Source organism: Melozone crissalis, unplaced genomic scaffold, assembly GCF_028551555.1.
Source record: "Melozone crissalis strain CALT ecotype California unplaced genomic scaffold, PUWL_Pcris_2 ptg000008l_1, whole genome shotgun sequence".
Lineage (NCBI taxonomy): Eukaryota > Metazoa > Chordata > Aves > Passeriformes > Passerellidae > Melozone > Melozone crissalis.
The window spans coordinates 11,370,368-11,387,169 of record NW_026535786.1 but is presented as its reverse complement, the minus strand read 5'-3'; the positions used below and the strand labels follow the sequence as shown (position 1 = coordinate 11,387,169).

General features: G+C 52.6%; 2 protein-coding genes across 2 annotated transcripts; one reads left to right on the top strand and one right to left on the bottom strand.

Annotated features, from left to right (window-relative positions):
- Nucleotides 1-385: 385 nt before the first annotated feature.
- LOC128933213 (C-type lectin domain family 4 member E-like) lies at nucleotides 386-5,197 on the top strand. The gene is made up of 5 exons (XM_054270143.1): nucleotides 386-395; nucleotides 3,431-3,523; nucleotides 3,847-4,004; nucleotides 4,233-4,360; nucleotides 4,777-5,197. The coding sequence occupies exons 1-5, from the start codon at nucleotides 386-388 to the stop codon at nucleotides 4,919-4,921; spliced, it is 534 nt and encodes a 177-aa protein (XP_054126118.1). The 3' UTR covers nucleotides 4,922-5,197.
- Nucleotides 5,198-12,924: 7,727 nt separating this feature from the next.
- On the bottom strand, nucleotides 12,925-15,539 carry LOC128933212 (C-type lectin domain family 4 member E-like). Its single transcript, XM_054270142.1, has 5 exons — nucleotides 15,521-15,539; nucleotides 14,613-14,705; nucleotides 14,138-14,289; nucleotides 13,788-13,909; nucleotides 12,925-13,072 (listed from the first exon to the last, which is right to left on the bottom strand). The coding sequence occupies exons 1-5, from the start codon at nucleotides 15,537-15,539 to the stop codon at nucleotides 12,925-12,927; spliced, it is 534 nt and encodes a 177-aa protein (XP_054126117.1).
- Between the last annotated feature and the right edge of the window lie 1,263 nt (nucleotides 15,540-16,802).

Sequence of the window (16,802 nt, the reverse complement as noted above, 5' to 3'; positions counted from 1 at the left end):
GTAAGCAGTGTTCACAAGCTCTCACCCCACAGAAAAACACATTCCCAAGACCTGTGGAACCTCCAGCCTCCCACCAGCCATGCAGGAAATGCAGTTGCAAGCACACATCCCCTTTGTGGGAGCAGGGCTTCCCCTGGTCCCACACACTTCCTGCTGGAAATGTGGGGTTCCTGAGAATCCACAGCTCTCCCAGCAGCCTGTGAAGCACAGGTGAAAGCACAGGGTCACACTGTCACACTGCAGAACTGTGGGTGTGTGCCTGCTGCTGCCCTCAGTGCCATCAGTGAGGTCACCCACAGCACTGAGCTGCCAGGGACCTTCTTGCACACAGAGGTGGCCAAGCTGCAGAGCTATGGGGGAAAGTGAAACTCTCATAGTTGCAGCTATGGGCACTGGTGAGGCCACACCTTGAGTATTGCGTCCAGTTCTGGGCCCCTCAATTTAGGAGGGATGTTAAGCTATGAGCTCTCCTATTCCTGTGTCTCTGCCCCCATGCATTCCTCTCCACAGGGAGAAACCATCTGATGGAACAAGAGCAAAAGCTGTGTTTCCATCTCAGTCCATTCAGAGGACATTGGGATCCAGTAGGGATCCTTTTTCCTTAGAGATGTCGTTAGGAATATGAGGCTGCTGGACTTGAATCCAGATCTCCTTGAGAACTGCTAGAAACACCATGTAGGGCGTCAGCTTTTGTAGTCATAACCAAGGCAAAATTCCTGATCTGGCATGCAAAGGGACTCCAGCACCATCCAATCATCCTTTCTGCCCTCCAGCCCCACAAAGAAGGCATATTGAACACCACTGCCCAAAGCTCCATCCATATTTCTAAAGGATATAGTTAAAAAGTGTATTGGCAAATTCTCTTCTGTTCTCAGGATGCACCTGGGCACAGCCCAGACTCAGTCACAAATCTGCTTTCCTCTCGTTTTTGGTTCCCTTTTGGAGGCTGTGCTCAGTGGGTTTAACCCTTTGCTAGCCAATGCCAAATATACCTGCCCATGTGTGTACTGTCACACACATGGACTCTGAGCAGGAGAGAGCAGGCAGCAGAGAGGGAAGGCCATGGATGACCTGTGCAAGTGCCTGAGGCTGGGCAAAGGGAGATTGTGTGAGCTGCAGTGATGCTGTCCTTCATCTGCTTTCCCTTGCCTTCATGAGATTGTGTGTTGCAATGATTCTTGTGTGAAATGCCCTGTCAGGGAAATGATGGAAGTTCCTCAATCTCCTGTGCTGTGGGTACACCCAGGATATGGCTTTTTTAGGCCACCAGATTAAGGCCTGTGCAGGCCCCTCACCAGAGTGGGAGGTGCCCTGTGCAGGAGGAAGGCTGTTTGTGCCCACACTGGTAACAGGGACCCTTGGAGAAGAGTGATCCTCCTGCAGAGATGATGAATGGCCAAGGGAGAGTCAGTCCTGGAAATGCAGGTAACCCCAAAACCTTCCTTGCTTTCTGTCCTCCTGCCACAGGGGTTGGGGAAAGGCAGGGCTGGGATGGATCCTGGGCATGGTGCAGTGGGCAGTAGGAGATGGGGCTCAGGGCAAGAGCAAAGCAAGAGATGAGGGCAGTGGGCAGTGGGCACGCTGGCAGAATGAGCTTTTCCTAGAGCCAGGGGGAATGGAAGTGCAGGCAGAGCGTGCCCTGCTCTTCCCTCAGTGCTGTGTCTGTAAACAATGGGGCTGAAGGGGGCTGTCCTTCTGTCATTGCCCTGCTAAAGCTCTCTGCATCTCTCTGAGCACAAGTCCCTGCTCCCATCTCTGCTGTCTCCAAGGACACCCCAGCCAGGGCTCCCCAAGAGCTCCCAAGTGCCTTTTCCCCCTGTGGAAACAATCCCTCTGTGGGTCTGGCTGTGCACACCCTGAGCTGGGCACTCACTGCTTTGGGCGACTGTGCCACTGCAGAAAGGGGCTCATGGGACAGATGCACAATGCAGGGAGTGAGGGAAAGAAGCTCTAAAGAGAGAGGAAGAGGAGGGAGCTCCACAAAGAGCATTCAGGGACAGACAGGGTAATGGAAGGCAACATGGAAGATGTGTTGAGGAGAAAGGTGGTCTGAGAGGACAAAGGGGGAGTGAGGGTTGGGCAGAATCCAGGCAGGTCTTGTGATAAACAGGGAAATAGAAAAGCAGCCTCAGGGCAGCCCCTGTGCTCCTGTACTCTGTGGCTCTGAGCCACTGCTAGGGACAGGCAGCAGGACCTGCTTGCAGCACCTGAGGGGCTCCCCAGTGCTTGGAAGAAGGGAGCAGCAGGGTGCTGGGGAACAGAGCCCCCTGGGTTATCCTGCTCCTAACTCTGGGCTGGGACACGCTCACTCTTGCTTTGTGTTTTCCAGCCCCAGCAGAAGAGAGAGGCTGCTCCTGGCTGAACATCTGGGTCTTCCTTATTTTTGCCCTTGCAATCAAAGCTGCCATTGGGACCTTGTGCCTCTGGCTTGGTGAGTTCCAGGGTGTCTTAATTCCCTTGGGATGAAGGGCTCAGGTGGCTGCCCTTGGTCAGGTGGGAAACCCACATCCGAGTGCCTCTGCCAGCAGGTAAAGTGCCTGTGGCATAAGGTAGAAAACAGCTCTGCCAGACATGACCATTTTTGATCCCTGCAGGGATGAACCGCTCCACAGCAGGTCAGATCCCTCAGCTGAACTAAACCACAAGTAATCTCTCTTCTCATCCTTTATCATTGGGTACGGACAAGGTCACCTTTATTGGCAATGGAGGTGCTCAACCAGGCATTGCCCATCTCCTCTGAGCCTTCCTCCATTACAGCCATTCACTCATCAGGCACTGGAGCCACTGGGATTCTTCTGCTCATCAGTGACAATAGTTCTAAATTGAACGATCAATGAAAATAGGCATCTGGATTGTTGGGCACACCCTGATCAGCTCCTAATCCATACTCCTGATGAGTGTCTGAGTTCCTAGGAAGTCCTTGGGATTGTGGCTGTGTCCTGTCACCAAGAGTGCATTATTCCCCACAAAGTGGAGCCAGTAAGTCCTCGGGGTTTATGGTGCTGCACCCTGGTTTCAGGAGCTGCAGCTGTAAGTGATTCCCTTCACCTGCACTGGGTGTTGCTGATGGAACAGGCCCAGCTGAGGGTGGCTCCCCCAGGGGCCTGTTGCTGTGTAGCTAAGGAAGAGACAGAGGGTGACAAGGAGAGGCTGCTTTGTAGACTGGCAGCTGGGCTGGGGGTGTGTGCATGGCACAGTGGCTGTGGCTGGGAGGGCTCCCTCCTGCCGTGTGTGTGGCATGTCCCCAGAGGGATGTGCTTCCAGGGGTCCCTCTGCTGTCTCACTTGGAAGGCACAGGGCTCTTTCTGGCTGGGAAGGAGCTGTGCCACTGGGGGGGCCAGGAGAGGTGACAGCTGGGAGCATGCTTGCTGGGGAAATGGTGGAAGGAGAGTGCAGGGCTAATCCTGCTGCCTTTCCTGTCCCTTTGCAGTGGTTCCCTTCTGCCACAGCAGTGACCAGCCCTCAGCCCTGCAGCAGCAATTCTCGGAGTGGGAGTGCGGCTCAGCGGTGCCACAAGGCCCAGGTCAGTATCCCAATGTCCCCTCTTCCTTGGGGCCAAGGGCCTCAAGGGGCTGTGCCAGGGCAGGCCAAAGCACATCCCCAAAGGAACTTTGGAGAGCCCTGAGATGCTCTTACAAGGATTACCCTGGCTTTGGGTACACAAGGCCCACTGCTCATACCCCAAAGCATTGGGAAGGAATGTCTGTACTATCCCTGTTTCTTCAAGCACTTTCTGTCAGGAAAAGTCACTGAGCAGGACATGGGCACTGTCCCTGGAAAACCTGGATATCTGCAATCACCATCTCTTGTTAGTAGCCTGCATCTGTCTGTCCTCTCCCTGCACAGACCGAGGCTGGATGTGCTGCCCAAAGGGCTGGAGAAGGTTTCAAGGAAGCTGCTATTTCCTGTCCACTGACACCATGAACTGTGCTGAGAGTGCAGAGAACTGCATTGGGATGGGCTCCCAGCTGGTGGTGATCACCAGCCAGGCAGAGCAGATGAGTGCACAGGGCCCCAGAGAGAGGGACCCAGCAGGCAGAGCCACAGTGCAGGGCCCTGGAAGGGACTCAGAGCCCCTCCTTGTCCTGCAGGGGAGGGGCAAGGACCTGTCTGCACCTCTGCAGCACGAGCCCCCTCTGCAGCACCAGCCCCACATCATGGGGATTCCTGATGCCTCTCTGTGCTCAGTCCTGCAACACATGGACATTGGTCTCTCTCTCTCTGATTGCCAGGAATTCCTCTCTGAGCAGATAAGGCAATCTAAAGATCCGAAACGAGACAATTCATACATTGGACTGTTTGCAGAGCAGGAGGGCCAGTGGCAGTGGGTGGACAAGACTCCCTACAATGTGACAGCAGCGTGAGTATTTCTGCATGAAGAGTGTTTGGTGTGACTCCTGGTAGGGAAAGAAAGTAGAGTAGACATGAAGGTGCCTGTGGGTGAAACAGAAGGAGATGTCACAAACTTTCCCTGGAGTCCAGCACGGGCCTCTGTTGTGTGTGAGGTGCATGGGGTGAGTGGTGGTGAGCAGTTGCCCCCAGCAGGATGGAGCAGGGAAGCTCTGTTGTGCTGGAAGGCTGTAGGAAGGAGGCAAGTTTCCATGTGCCACTGGAGCCCATGGGATATGGAGTGGGAGGAAGGGCACTGCTTCAGTCCATGAATCAGCATTGGGAATTTGTGTCTGTTCCGTTCAAGTCTGGTATCCCACTGAGGCCTTTTCCTGCAGTGCTTTACAGTGGGCACTGGGGAGTAACAAGCCTGTCTCTGTGTCCCAGGTTCTGGCCAAAAGGAGAACCAAGTGAAGGCTATGATGAGAATTGCGTTATAATCTACAGGGATACTGAACTACCCAACAACTGGAATAGTGTCAGATGTTTGAACTATCATCGAATTTGTGAAGCTGCAGCAGTAACTGTGTGATGGAAATGCCCCTGACCTGAGTAAAGCTGGGAGCTCAGCAGGGAGCTGGGAACAGCTCTGGCTGTGCTGGCAAGGGTGGGGAGCTCTGGCACATCTTCACTGTGTGGGGTGGGACCATGTGTGTGGAAATGAAATGAGCTTTGTCCAGCATCCCCAGTGCCTGTGCTGGCTCAGGGAACACAGGGAGGCTCAGACACTTTGGAGCAGCTCCTGTGTTCTTGTGTCCTCTTCTCTCTATGTGGTTCCAGCAGCCTCTGGCTGATAAGAGATGGACTTCTCCAGAAGGAAGGCAGATATCCCGAGATTCAATGTCCTCTGTCTCCTTGAGCAGAGCTGTTTGCTTTTTGTTGAATCACACACAAAATGTCCTCTAGCTGTACTGGTTGTGCTGAACAAATTCTGAAATCTTAAACAAGAGAAAATACAGTATCAGACCAATGAAGAAAGGCCCTCTGCTCTGTGTGCATATCTGTCTGTCCTTTTCCATTTCTAGACTGTGGGGAAATAATCCACAAACCATGGAATGGTTTGGGGTGGAAGAGACTTTTAAGGATAGTCTAGTTTCAAGCCCCCTGGATCATGGGCAGGGACCCCTTCCTCTAGACCAGATTGCTCATATCCCCTCCAGGCTGGCCTTGAACATATTACAGTTGGGATACATCTCCTATGGGAAACTGGTTCCGGTGCCTCACCAACTCACTTTCCTAAATATTACGAAGGAACCACTACTCCTCCATAATATTTAATCAAAACCTGCTCTCTGTCAGTTTAAAGCCATTCCCCTTTGTGCTATAACAATGTTCTTGTGTACAAATTCCCTGTCAGCAAGGCCATTTCCTTTGCCGTAGTATGGACACTGGCAAGGATTGGACTTCATTCCACAGGATACAGTCAATAACACAAGCAAATGTGGAGAAGTGTCACAGGCAGCTGTGAGAAAGCAGTTGTCAGCAGAGACTTGTGGTGGTACCAGAGAACCGAAGAAGCACCGTGCTGCAAATATCCTCCCTTCCCTTTCCTGGTGTCCTGGTCCTCTCCAGGTTCCCAGTGCAGATGTGTATCTCATGCAGAACTAACTCCTTTTCTGATGCCACTTGAGTTGATGTCCCTTGGTGTCCTGTGGTGGGAACATGATCAGCAATGTCTTCAGGGCCTCTTTGGGCCTGAGATGCTTCTCCCCTGCTCCCATTGCTTTCTTCCCAGTTCCAAGCCTTACCTTTCCTCACAACTCCTACTTCAGCTATTTCTTGACACCATTTCTCTCTCTTTGCCTCAGCCTACTCTCATTCCCTGCTGGCTCTGCCTAAGCCCAGTTCTCTGGCTGAGAGCACAGTACAACTCCCTTCAGCCCCCGTAGGTCACACATCTAGACCCAGAGTCAGTGTGCCTCCCCTGGGGACCCACTGCCAGACAGCCCCTCTGGTTTTGGGACTCTTATGGGGGTCAAGCTCGTCCCTGCAAAGCAGCATTTTATCCACTTGCCTCAGAGTTTATTTGCATGTTGACTTTCTTCTCCACTGTGTATTTGCATGCATCTGTCTTGCAGGCATGTGTTCTTCTCTGGTTTGAGTTCATTTCTCTACTTCCCACATCACTTGTCCTCCCAGGCTTGCCCCTTCTCACGTGTTCAGGGCAATTTCTGCTCTTTGACTTGTTGTTACCTTTTCTTCCCCATGGGCTCTGTCTTTTCATTACTGGAATGAAATAGTCCCTGCTTTGCCTCCTTCTCAACCCAGCCTGAATAACAGGATAGGGAGCAAAAGAAACGCAGTGGGGCTCCACTTTGGTGATCCGACTGTGTCCTCTCACTTCATGGAATGGCTCTCCATCTTCCTTGTGAGTTCTTCCTGCACAGGAGTCCTGGGCTGAGACTTTCTTCCAGACACATGCAGGAGATGAGCCCCAATGGAGCCAGCTCTGGCCTGGCCTACCAGGCTGTCATTTCAACAATGGGTAGTGGTGACAGCACATCCTCGTGGCCCTGCAGGGGAGGGCCTCTCCCTGTGCAGCCTAGAAACCATGCCCTGCCATGCACAGCTTCTCCCAACACCTGCCTGGGCTGCTGGGCTTGGGTCTGCCCAGAGGGGGCCTCCTTATCCAGGTCTTGAGCACCATTCCCACACTTTTCTGGCTTTTGCCATGCAGGATCCCCTTTAGGCCTCCCCTCTGCCATAACTCTTAGCACACAAGCAGGACAAGGAGCACATTTCCTGTCTGCCCTCCTCCACACAAGAGCCAGCCCTGCACAGGAGGCTTAGGCCTGCTGTGGTGCAGCCAGTGAAGGTGCACAGGCCCTGAAGGACAGAGCTGACCAGCAGGTTCCTCTGCTGGCTGTCCACTCCTGGGCTCAGCCTGTGGTGAGCAGCAGCCCCTGCTGGGTCTGGACACGGCCCCCACCCCTTGGCTGTAGGAAGAAGGCAGGATTCCATTCATCATGGACATCTTCCCCTATGAACAGGGCAGGAGGAGAACAAGGGTGATTCATCCTGGGAGTTTGGGATGAATCAGGATCTGGAAGAGTCTGTCTCCATGTCCCTCTGAGCCCTGAGACCCCAGGTCCTGGAGCTCATCCTTCTCTGCAAGACATGACAAGGCCATGGTGCAGGGTGACACCTCTCCACTTGTGGAGCCCTGGGGAACTGACTAATGTGAAAGGTGCAGCCTGTGCTGTAATCCTCCAGAAGGCAGCAGGACAGCAGGGCTGGAACAATCTCCCACAGCAGTGACAGCCTTTGTCTGCAAATATCTGAAGCTGAAGCATAAAATGCCTGATGGAGGAAACCTCATCCCGAGGATAATGTGAGGCCAGCAGTTACACACAGAGGGTCTTTGAGCTGGGTGTGAATGCTGCAGCCTGCATTCCCACTTGGCTGAGAGGGAATATTGTGTGGAAGACTGATGGCCTGGATGACAACCAGGGGCTTCAGGAGGGCAAACAGTGGCCAGTTCGAGCATTTATTTGCAAGACTCCCTTGGTAGACTCCCACTCTGCTGATGTGCTTCTGCATTGATGCCCACCCAGTGGAAGCCTGTGTCCTTGCTTTCCAAGACATCTGTTCAGCCAATATGTGCGAGCACCAACTTAAGAAACCTCTCCAGCCCATTGTGCAGCACCTCCAGTCTCACCTGGGCACCAAGAGCAGGACACAGAGTGAATGTGCCCAAGACAGAGAGGAAATGTGGCCTTTTTTCTGGAGACTCCCCAGAGGCCTGGGGACAAGGCTGCACTGTTCTCTGCAGGCTGTTCCTCAGGCAGCTGACCACAGCACTGGCCATGTGTCCTAGTGACTGACAGCAAATTGCCAATCTCCTTGCAAAGCCAGTCTTTGCCAGGCAGGAGTAACTGACAGCAGCTTCCTAGGCCTTGACAGGGCAAATGGAGCATCTTTGGGATGGACCTCGTGCACATGAAGAGAGGCTGAGTTAGAAGTGTTCAGAGCAGAGGAGGGAGGAATGCTATCCACTGCCTGACCATCAGTCTTCCACACAATATTTCTTCTCAGCAAAGTGGGGATGCAGGCTGCAGCATTCACACCCACCTCAAAGACCCTCTGTGTGTAACTGCTGGCCTCCCATTATCCTCAGGATGAGGTATCCTCCCTCAGGCATTTTATGCTTCAGCTTCAGATATTTGGATATGTCACGGTCATTTGCCATCCTGACATCTTCCTTCCATGCCCAGTGTTCTCACCACTGCACATGGACCAGAGCTGCTTCTAGGGCTCCCCTTTTAAGGATGCTTCGCCCAGTTCCAGAAAAAAACACAGTCTCTCACTTTCGGGACACCAGTCTCCCCCAAATGCACCCCCTGGGGCCGAGGGGTCTCGAGAACAGAGATCATCTCCTTCACTGAAGACAGAGGGCACCAACCACCCTCCTCACCCGTTGTCTCTTTTCACGCACTCCTTCACATAACATCACTGCACTATCGTGGCTCCAAGCCATTGCCTCCCCCTAAATGCAGTCTCTGTGTCACAGGAAAAATGGTTCTGTCCATAGCTATAGAAGAAAAGTCCAGCCAAAGGCCGCCCCATCACCTACTCCCACCTAAGATTCTTCTCAACTTCTCTCGTGGCCCATTTCCTCTTATCTCTATCTCTCTTCTCATTCACCTCCAGGAGGATCAGCATTTGTAAGGTTTCCATCATCCAAGAAAAGGATTAAAAATTTCAGGCTCTGCCTCCTCAGAACTCCCACGGCTGCCCTGCCGGGCACCTTCTCGGTGCAACCCCTCCTTCTCCTTCTCAGCTGGCCGTGCTATCAAATTTCAAGATGGCACAAGCCCAGGCACCAGCTCACTCCCTCTCTGGGGGGTGGCTGCCCGATGCCTCTCGGTGTTCCTCCACCCTTCTGTGAAAAATGCATGTATTTTATGATTGGCTTTTCGCAAATATTAAAATGAATATTATATGTGTTGTGTTAGAAAATAATGCTGTATTAATTTTCTTAAGTACTGTGTTAAATATAGTTTTAGGTTATAAAAATTGTTAAAATAGAAACTATGCTATGTAAGATGCTTTGTTTAACAGAAAGGGCTTGCAGCGAGATAGCAGCCACAGGACACCTAAATCTTTCAGAGAAAGGGAATTTATTGCCTTCTTATCAGAAGAAACAAACTTCTTCCTGCCTTGGAGGCACTGTTAGGATTAGAAGGAAGAAGTTGACACTGACCAGACAGAATCCTGTATTTGAGTGGAATTTATTCATCATGTATGAAGTGTATGAATATGCAACGGGCTATTGTTCTTAAGGGTTAATCCTTTGTTAACGGGTGTCCTTTTTCGGGCTCGTGATGCCCAGAAAAAGGTACCCAGACGTCCGTAACTCTTTGTTTTTATTGTCTCATATTGTCCTAATTCAATTTGTCCAAATTGTCATTACTCTAATTGTGTTACTATTCTTTTTAACTATTTTATTACTAGTAAACTTTTAAAAATTTTAAAAACAAGTGATTGGCGTTTTTCACACTTCCATCCTCAGGGGCCTCTTCACCTCCCTTCTCTGTCCAAGGCCCCACCTCACCTCACCGGGCTGGGCCGCATGGCTTCCCCTCCCTCGCCCAGCCTGCAGCAGCAGGGCAGGGAAGCTCTGACCTCCTTCACGCCAGAACCCAAGAGAGCTTCCCCACTGGGAGTTCCCTGCTTTTAACCCCCGTATTGTCAGAGGCGAATCCATGTCCTCAGAGGCCACATCAGGTGCCAATATTCAAAGCTGAGCACATATTGGTTTGACCAAAGCATCCCAAAAAACTCACTTCCTTTTCAACCCAGGACAGGAGACAATGGCTCTCATTGCTGTGGGAGATTGTTCCAGCCCTGCTGTCCTGCTGCCTTCTGGAGGATTACAGCACAGGCTGCACCTTTCACATTAGTCAGTTCCCCAGGGCTCCACAAGTGGAGAGGTGTCACCCTGCACCATGGCCTTGTCATGTCTTGCAGAGAAGGATGAGCTCCAGGACCTGGGGTCTCAGGGCTCAGAGGGACATGGAGACAGACTCTTCCAGATCCTGATTCATCCCAAACTCCCAGGATGAATCACCCATGTTCTCTTCCTGCCCTGTTCCCATGGGCACCAGTCCATGATGAATGGAATCCACAGCCAAGGGGAGGGGGCCGTGTCCAGACCCAGCAGGGGCTGCTGCTCACCACAGGCTGAGCCCAGGAGTGGACAGCCAGCAGAGGAACCTGCTGGTCAGCTCTGTCCTTCAGGGCCTGTGCACCTTCACTGGCTGCACCACAGCAGGCCTAAGCCTCCTGTGCAGGGCTGGCTCTTGTGTGGAGGAGGGCAGACAGGAAATGTGCTCCTTGTCCTGCTTGTGTGCTAAGAGTTATGGCAGAGGGGAGGCCTAAAGGGGATCCTGCATGGCAAAAGCCAGAAAAGTGTGGGAATGGTGCTCAAGACCTGGATAAGGAGGCCCCCTCTGGGCAGACCCAAGCCCAGCAGCCCAGGCAGGTGTTGGGAGAAGCTGTGCATGGCAGGGCATGGTTTCTAGGCTGCACAGGGAGAGGCCCTCCCCTGCAGGGCCACGAGGATGTGCTGTCACCACTACCCATTGTTGAAATGACAGCCTGGTAGGCCAGGCCAGAGCTGGCTCCATGAGAGCTCATCTCCTGCATGTGTCTGGAAGAAAGTCTCAGCCCAGGACTCCTGTGCAGGAAGAACTCACAAGGAAGATGGAGAGCCATTCCATGAAGTGAGAGGACACAGTCGGATCACCAAAGTGGAGCCCCGCTGTGTTTCTTTTGCTCCCTATCCTGTTATTCAGGCTGGGTTGAGAAGGAGGCAAAGCAGGGACTATTTCATTCCAGTAATGCAAAGACAGAGCCCATGGGGAGGAAAAGGTAACAACAAGTCAAAGAGCAGAAATTGCCCTGAACACGTGAGAAGGGACAAGCCAGGAGACAAGCTGGGAGGACAAGTGATGTGGGAAGTAGAGAAATGAACTCAAACCAGAGAAGAACACATGCCTGCAAGACAGATGCATGCAAATACACAGTGGAGAAGAAAGTCAACATGCAAATAAACTCTGAGGCAAGTGGATAAAATGCTGCTTTGCAGGGACGAGCTTGACCCCCATAAGAGTCCCAAAACCAGAGGGGCTGTCTGGCAGTGGGTCCCCAGGGGAGGCACACTGACTCTGGGTCTAGATGTGTGACCTACGGGGGCTGAAGGGAGTTGTACTGTGCTCTCAGCCAGAGAACTGGGCTTAGGCAGAGCCAGCAGGGAATGAGAGTAGGCTGAGGCAAAGAGAGAGAAATGGTGTCAAGAAATAGCTGAAGTAGGAGTTGTGAGGAAAGGTAAGGCTTGGAACTGGGAAGAAAGCAATGGGAGCAGGGGAGAAGCATCTCAGGCCCAAAGAGGCCCTGAAGACATTGCTGATCATGTTCCCACCACAGGACACCAAGGGACATCAACTCAAGTGGCATCAGAAAAGGAGTTAGTTCTGCATGAGATACACATCTGCACTGGGAACCTGGAGAGGACCAGGACACCAGGAAAGGGAAGGGAGGATATTTGCAGCACGGCGCTTCTTCGGTTCTCTGGTACCACCACAAGTCTCTGCTGACAACTGCTTTCTCACAGCTGCCTGTGACACTTCTCCACATTTGCTTGTGTTATTGACTGTACCCTGTGGAATGAAGTCCAATCCTTGCCAGTGTCAGTATTACAGCAGGGGAAATGGCCTTGCTGAGAGGGAATTTGTACACAAGAAGGTCATGATAGGAAAAAAGGGAATGACAGGATACAGGTTTTGATTAAATATTAGGAAGGAATACATTACTGTGAGGTGGTGAGGCACGGGATCCAGTTGCCCATAGGAGATGTGGCTGTCACATCCCTGAAGTGTTCACAGCCAGGCTGGATGGGGATATGAGCAATCTGGTCTAGAAGAAGGGGTCCCTGCCCATGATCCAGGGGGCACAAAACTAGATTATCCGTAAAAGTCCCTTCCAACCCAAACCATTCCACAGTTTGTGGATTATTTCCCCACAGCCTAGAGATGGAAAAGGACAGACAGATATGCACACAGAGCAGAGGGCCTTTCTTCATTGGTCTGATACTGTATTTTCTCTTGTCTAAAATTTCAGAATTTGTTCAGCACAACCAGTACAGCTAGAGGACATTTTGTGTGTGATTCAACAAAAAGCAAACAGCTCTGCTCAAGGAGACAGAGGACATTGAATCTCAGGATATCTGCCTTCCATTCCAGGGCCTTCCTCCTGGAGAAGTCCATCTCTTATCAGCCAGAGGCTGCTGGAACCACATAGAGAGAAGAGGACACAAGAACACAGGAGATGCTCCAAAGTGTCTGAGCCTCCCTGTGTTCCCTGAGCCAGCACAGGCACTGGGGATGCTGGACAAAGCTCATTTCATTTCCATACACGTGGTCCCACCCCACACAGTGAAGATGTGCCAGAGCTCCCCACCCTTCCCAGCACAGCCAGAGCTGTTCCCAGCTCCCTGCTGAGCTCCCAGCTTTACTCAGGACCGGGGCATTTCCATCACACAAATATTGCTGCAGCTTCACAAATTCGATGATGCTTCGTAGTTGGTAGGACATCATTCCAGTTGTTGTGAGTCCATGCAGGCAAATGCATTATTGTGCAGTTCTCAGTATGGCCTGGACTTGGTTCTCCTTCTCGCCAGAACCTGGGACACAGACAGGCCTGTTACTCCCCAGTGCCCACTGTAAAGCCCTGCAGGAAAAGACCACAATGGGATACCAGACTTGAAGGCCAGAGACACAAATTCCCAATGCTGATCCATGGACTGAAGCAGTGCCCTTCCTCCCACTCCATATCCCACTGGCTCCAGTGGCACATGGAAACCTGCCTCCTTCCTACAGCCTTCCAGCACAACAGAGCCCTGCTCCATCCTGCTGGAGGCAACTGCTCACCACCACTCACCCCATGCACCTCACACACAGCAGAGGCCCGTGCTGGCCTCCAGGGCAAGTTTGTTCTCCAGAAGAAGGCACAGCAAGGACAGTCCTGGTGCTCTCTCCCTGTGCCCCATTCTCTTTCCTTGAATTTCAGCACAGCCATTTTGCTCATATAAGTGCTGTGTAGGCCAGCCAAGGCCTGTCAAGTCTTAAGGGCTCTTGCTGATGGCAAAATGCAGCTTTTTCTAGGCTGACAGCAATGATTTCCAGATCACAGGTAGTTAATTCATAACCAATACCCAGCACAGATGGGGCCATGTGAACTGAGTGTACTACAAAGCTCTCTCCTTCTGCATCTTTACTCTCTGCCAAGACAGTGGGGTGACAACTCCCTCTCATGCAGCACCTGAAGCTCTCACATCTCTCCTACTTTCTTTCCCTACCAGGAGTCACACCAAACACTCTTCATCTAGAGATACTCACGCTGCTGTCTCATTGTAGGGAGTCTTGTCCACCCACTGCCACTGGCCCATATCATCCTCAAACAGACCAATGTAGAAAAGATCTCTGCTCGGACGCTGAGTTCCCTGCTCAATGAGGAATACCTGGCAATCAGAAAGAGAGAGCACAATGTCCATGAGGACTGAGCACAGAGAGGCATCAGGAATCCCCATGATGTGGGGCTGGTGCTGCAGAGGGGGCTGGTGCTGCAGAGGTGCAGACAGGTCCTTGCCCCTCCCCTGCAGGACAAGGAGGGGCTCTGAGTCCCCTCCAGGGCCCTGCACTGTGGCTCTGCCTGCTGGGTCCCTCTCTCTGGGGCCCTGTGCACTCACCTGCTCTGCCTGGCTGGTGATCACCACCAGCTGGGAGCCCATCCCAGTGCAGTTCTCTGCACTCTCAGCACAGTTCATGGTGTCAGTGGACAGGAAATAGCAGCTTCCTTGAAACCTTCTCCAGCCCTTTGGGCAGCACATCCAGCCTCGGTCTGTGCAGGGAGAGGACAGACAGATGCAGGCTACTAACAAGAGATGGTGATTGCAGATATCCAGGTTTTCCAGGGACAGTGCCCATGTCCTGCTCAGTGACTTTTCCTGACAGAAAGTGCTTGAAGAAACAGGGATAGTTCAGACATTCCTTCCCATTGCTTTGGGGTATGAGCAGTGAGCCTTGTGTACCCAAAGCCGGGGCAATCCTTGTAAGGGCATCTCAAGGCTCTCCAAAGTTCCTTTGGGGATGTGCTTTGACCTGACCTGGCACAGCCCCTTGAGGCCCTTGGCCCCAAGGAAGAGGGGACATTGGGATACTGACCTGGGCCTTGTGGCACCGCTGAGCCGCACTCCCACTCCGAGAATTGCTGCTGCAGGGCTGAGGGCTGGTCACTGCTGTGGCAGAAGGGAACCACTGCAAAGGGACAGGAAAGGCAGCAGGATTAGCCCTGCACTCTCCTTCCACCATTTCCCCAGCAAGCATGCTCCCAGCTGTCACCTCTCCTGGCCCCCCCAGTGGCACAGCTCCTTCCCAGCCAGAAAGAGCCCTGTGCCTTCCAAGTGAGACAGCAGAGGGACCCCTGGAAGCACATCCCTCTGGGGACATGCCACACACACGGCAGGAGGGAGCCCTCCCAGCCACAGCCACTGTGCCATGCACACACCCCCAGCCCAGCTGCCAGTCTACAAAGCAGCCTCTCCTTGTCACCCTCTGTCTCTTCCTTAGCTACACAGCAACAGGCCCCTGGGGGAGCCACCCTCAGCTGGGCCTGTTCCATCAGCAACACCCAGTGCAGGTGAAGGGAATCACTTACAGCTGCAGCTCCTGAAACCAGGGTGCAGCACCATAAACCCCGAGGACTTACTGGCTCCACTTTGTGGGGAATAATGCACTCTTGGTGACAGGCCACAGCCACAATCCCAAGGACTTCCTAGGAACTCAGACACTCATCAGGAGTATGGATTAGGAGCTGATCAGTGTGTGCTCAACAATCCAGATGCCTATTTTCATTGATCTTTCAATTTAGAACTATTGTCACTGATGAGCAGAAGAATCCCAGTGGCTCCAGTGCCTGATGAGTGAATGGCTGTAATGGAGGAAGGCTCAGAGGAGATGGGCAATGCCTGGCTGAGCGGCCCAATTGCCAATAAAGGTGACCTTGTCCGTACCCAATGATAAAGGATGAGAAGAGAAATGACTTGTGGTTTAGTTCAGCTGAGGGATCTGACCTGCTGTGGAGCGGTTCATCCCTGCAGGGATCAAAAAGGATCAGTGTCTTCCTCAGACAGCCATGAAACCTCTGCTGGCTGGGAGACACTGCTACTGCCTTAGCATTCCTGGGGAAGCAGGATGGGAACTCATTGGCTCTGGAAACTCTCCCTTCAGAGAAGAGCTGACCAAGCTCTCAGCTCATGCAGACTGAGAGAGACTGAGAGGAACCTGCTCTGACGGCCTTGCTGCCACCACAGGCAGTTCCTTACACAGCCAGCTTATCCAAGAGATCTTACTTATTCCTTGAGATTCAAAGGGTGGATTAAGAGCTACAGATGTGTTCCCACAAATGTTGATTCTGCATGAGAAGGGGTCTCTTACCTGTGTTTTGGTGAATGGTGTTGCCCTGCTGGCAGAGGCACTAGGATGTGGGTTTCCCACCTGACCAAGGGCAGCCACCTGAGCCCTTCATCCCAAGGGAATTAAGACACCCTGGAACTCACCAAGCCAGAGGCACAAGGTCCCAATGGCAGCTTTGATTGCAAGGGCAAAAATAAGGAAGACCCAGATGTTCAGCCAGGAGCAGCCTCTCTCTTCTGCTGGGGCTGGAAAACACAAAGCAAGAGTGAGCGTGTCCCAGCCCAGAGTTAGGAGCAGGATAACCCAGGGGGCTCTGTTCCCCAGCACCCTGCTGCTCCCTTCTTCCAAGCACTGGGGAGCCCCTCAGGTGCTGCAAGCAGGTCCTGCTGCCTGTCCCTAGCAGTGGCTCAGAGCCACAGAGTACAGGAGCACAGGAGCTGCCCTGAGGCTGCTTTTCTATTTCCCTGTTTATCACAAGACCTGCCTGGATTCTGCCCAACCCTCACTCCCCCTTTGTCCTCTCAGACCACCTTTCTCCTCAACACATCTTCCATGTTGTCTTCCATTACCCTGTTGTCCCTGAATGCTCTTTGTGGATCTCCCTCCTCTTCCTCTCTCTTTAGAGCTTCTTTCCCTCACTCCCTGCATTGTGCCTCTGTCCCATGAGCCCCTTTCTGCAGTGGCACAGTCGCCCAAAGCAGTGAGTGCCCAGCTTAGGGTGTGCACAGCCAGACCCACAGAGCGATTGTTTCCAGGGAAAAGGCACTTGGGAGCTCTTGGGGAGCCCTGGCTGGGGTGTCCTTGGAGACAGCAGAGATGGGAGCAGGGACTTGTGCTCAGAGAGATGCAGAGAGCTTTAGCAGGGCAATGACAGAAGGACAGCCCCCTTCAGCCCCATTGTTTACAGACACAGCACTGAAGGGAATAGCAGGGCACGCT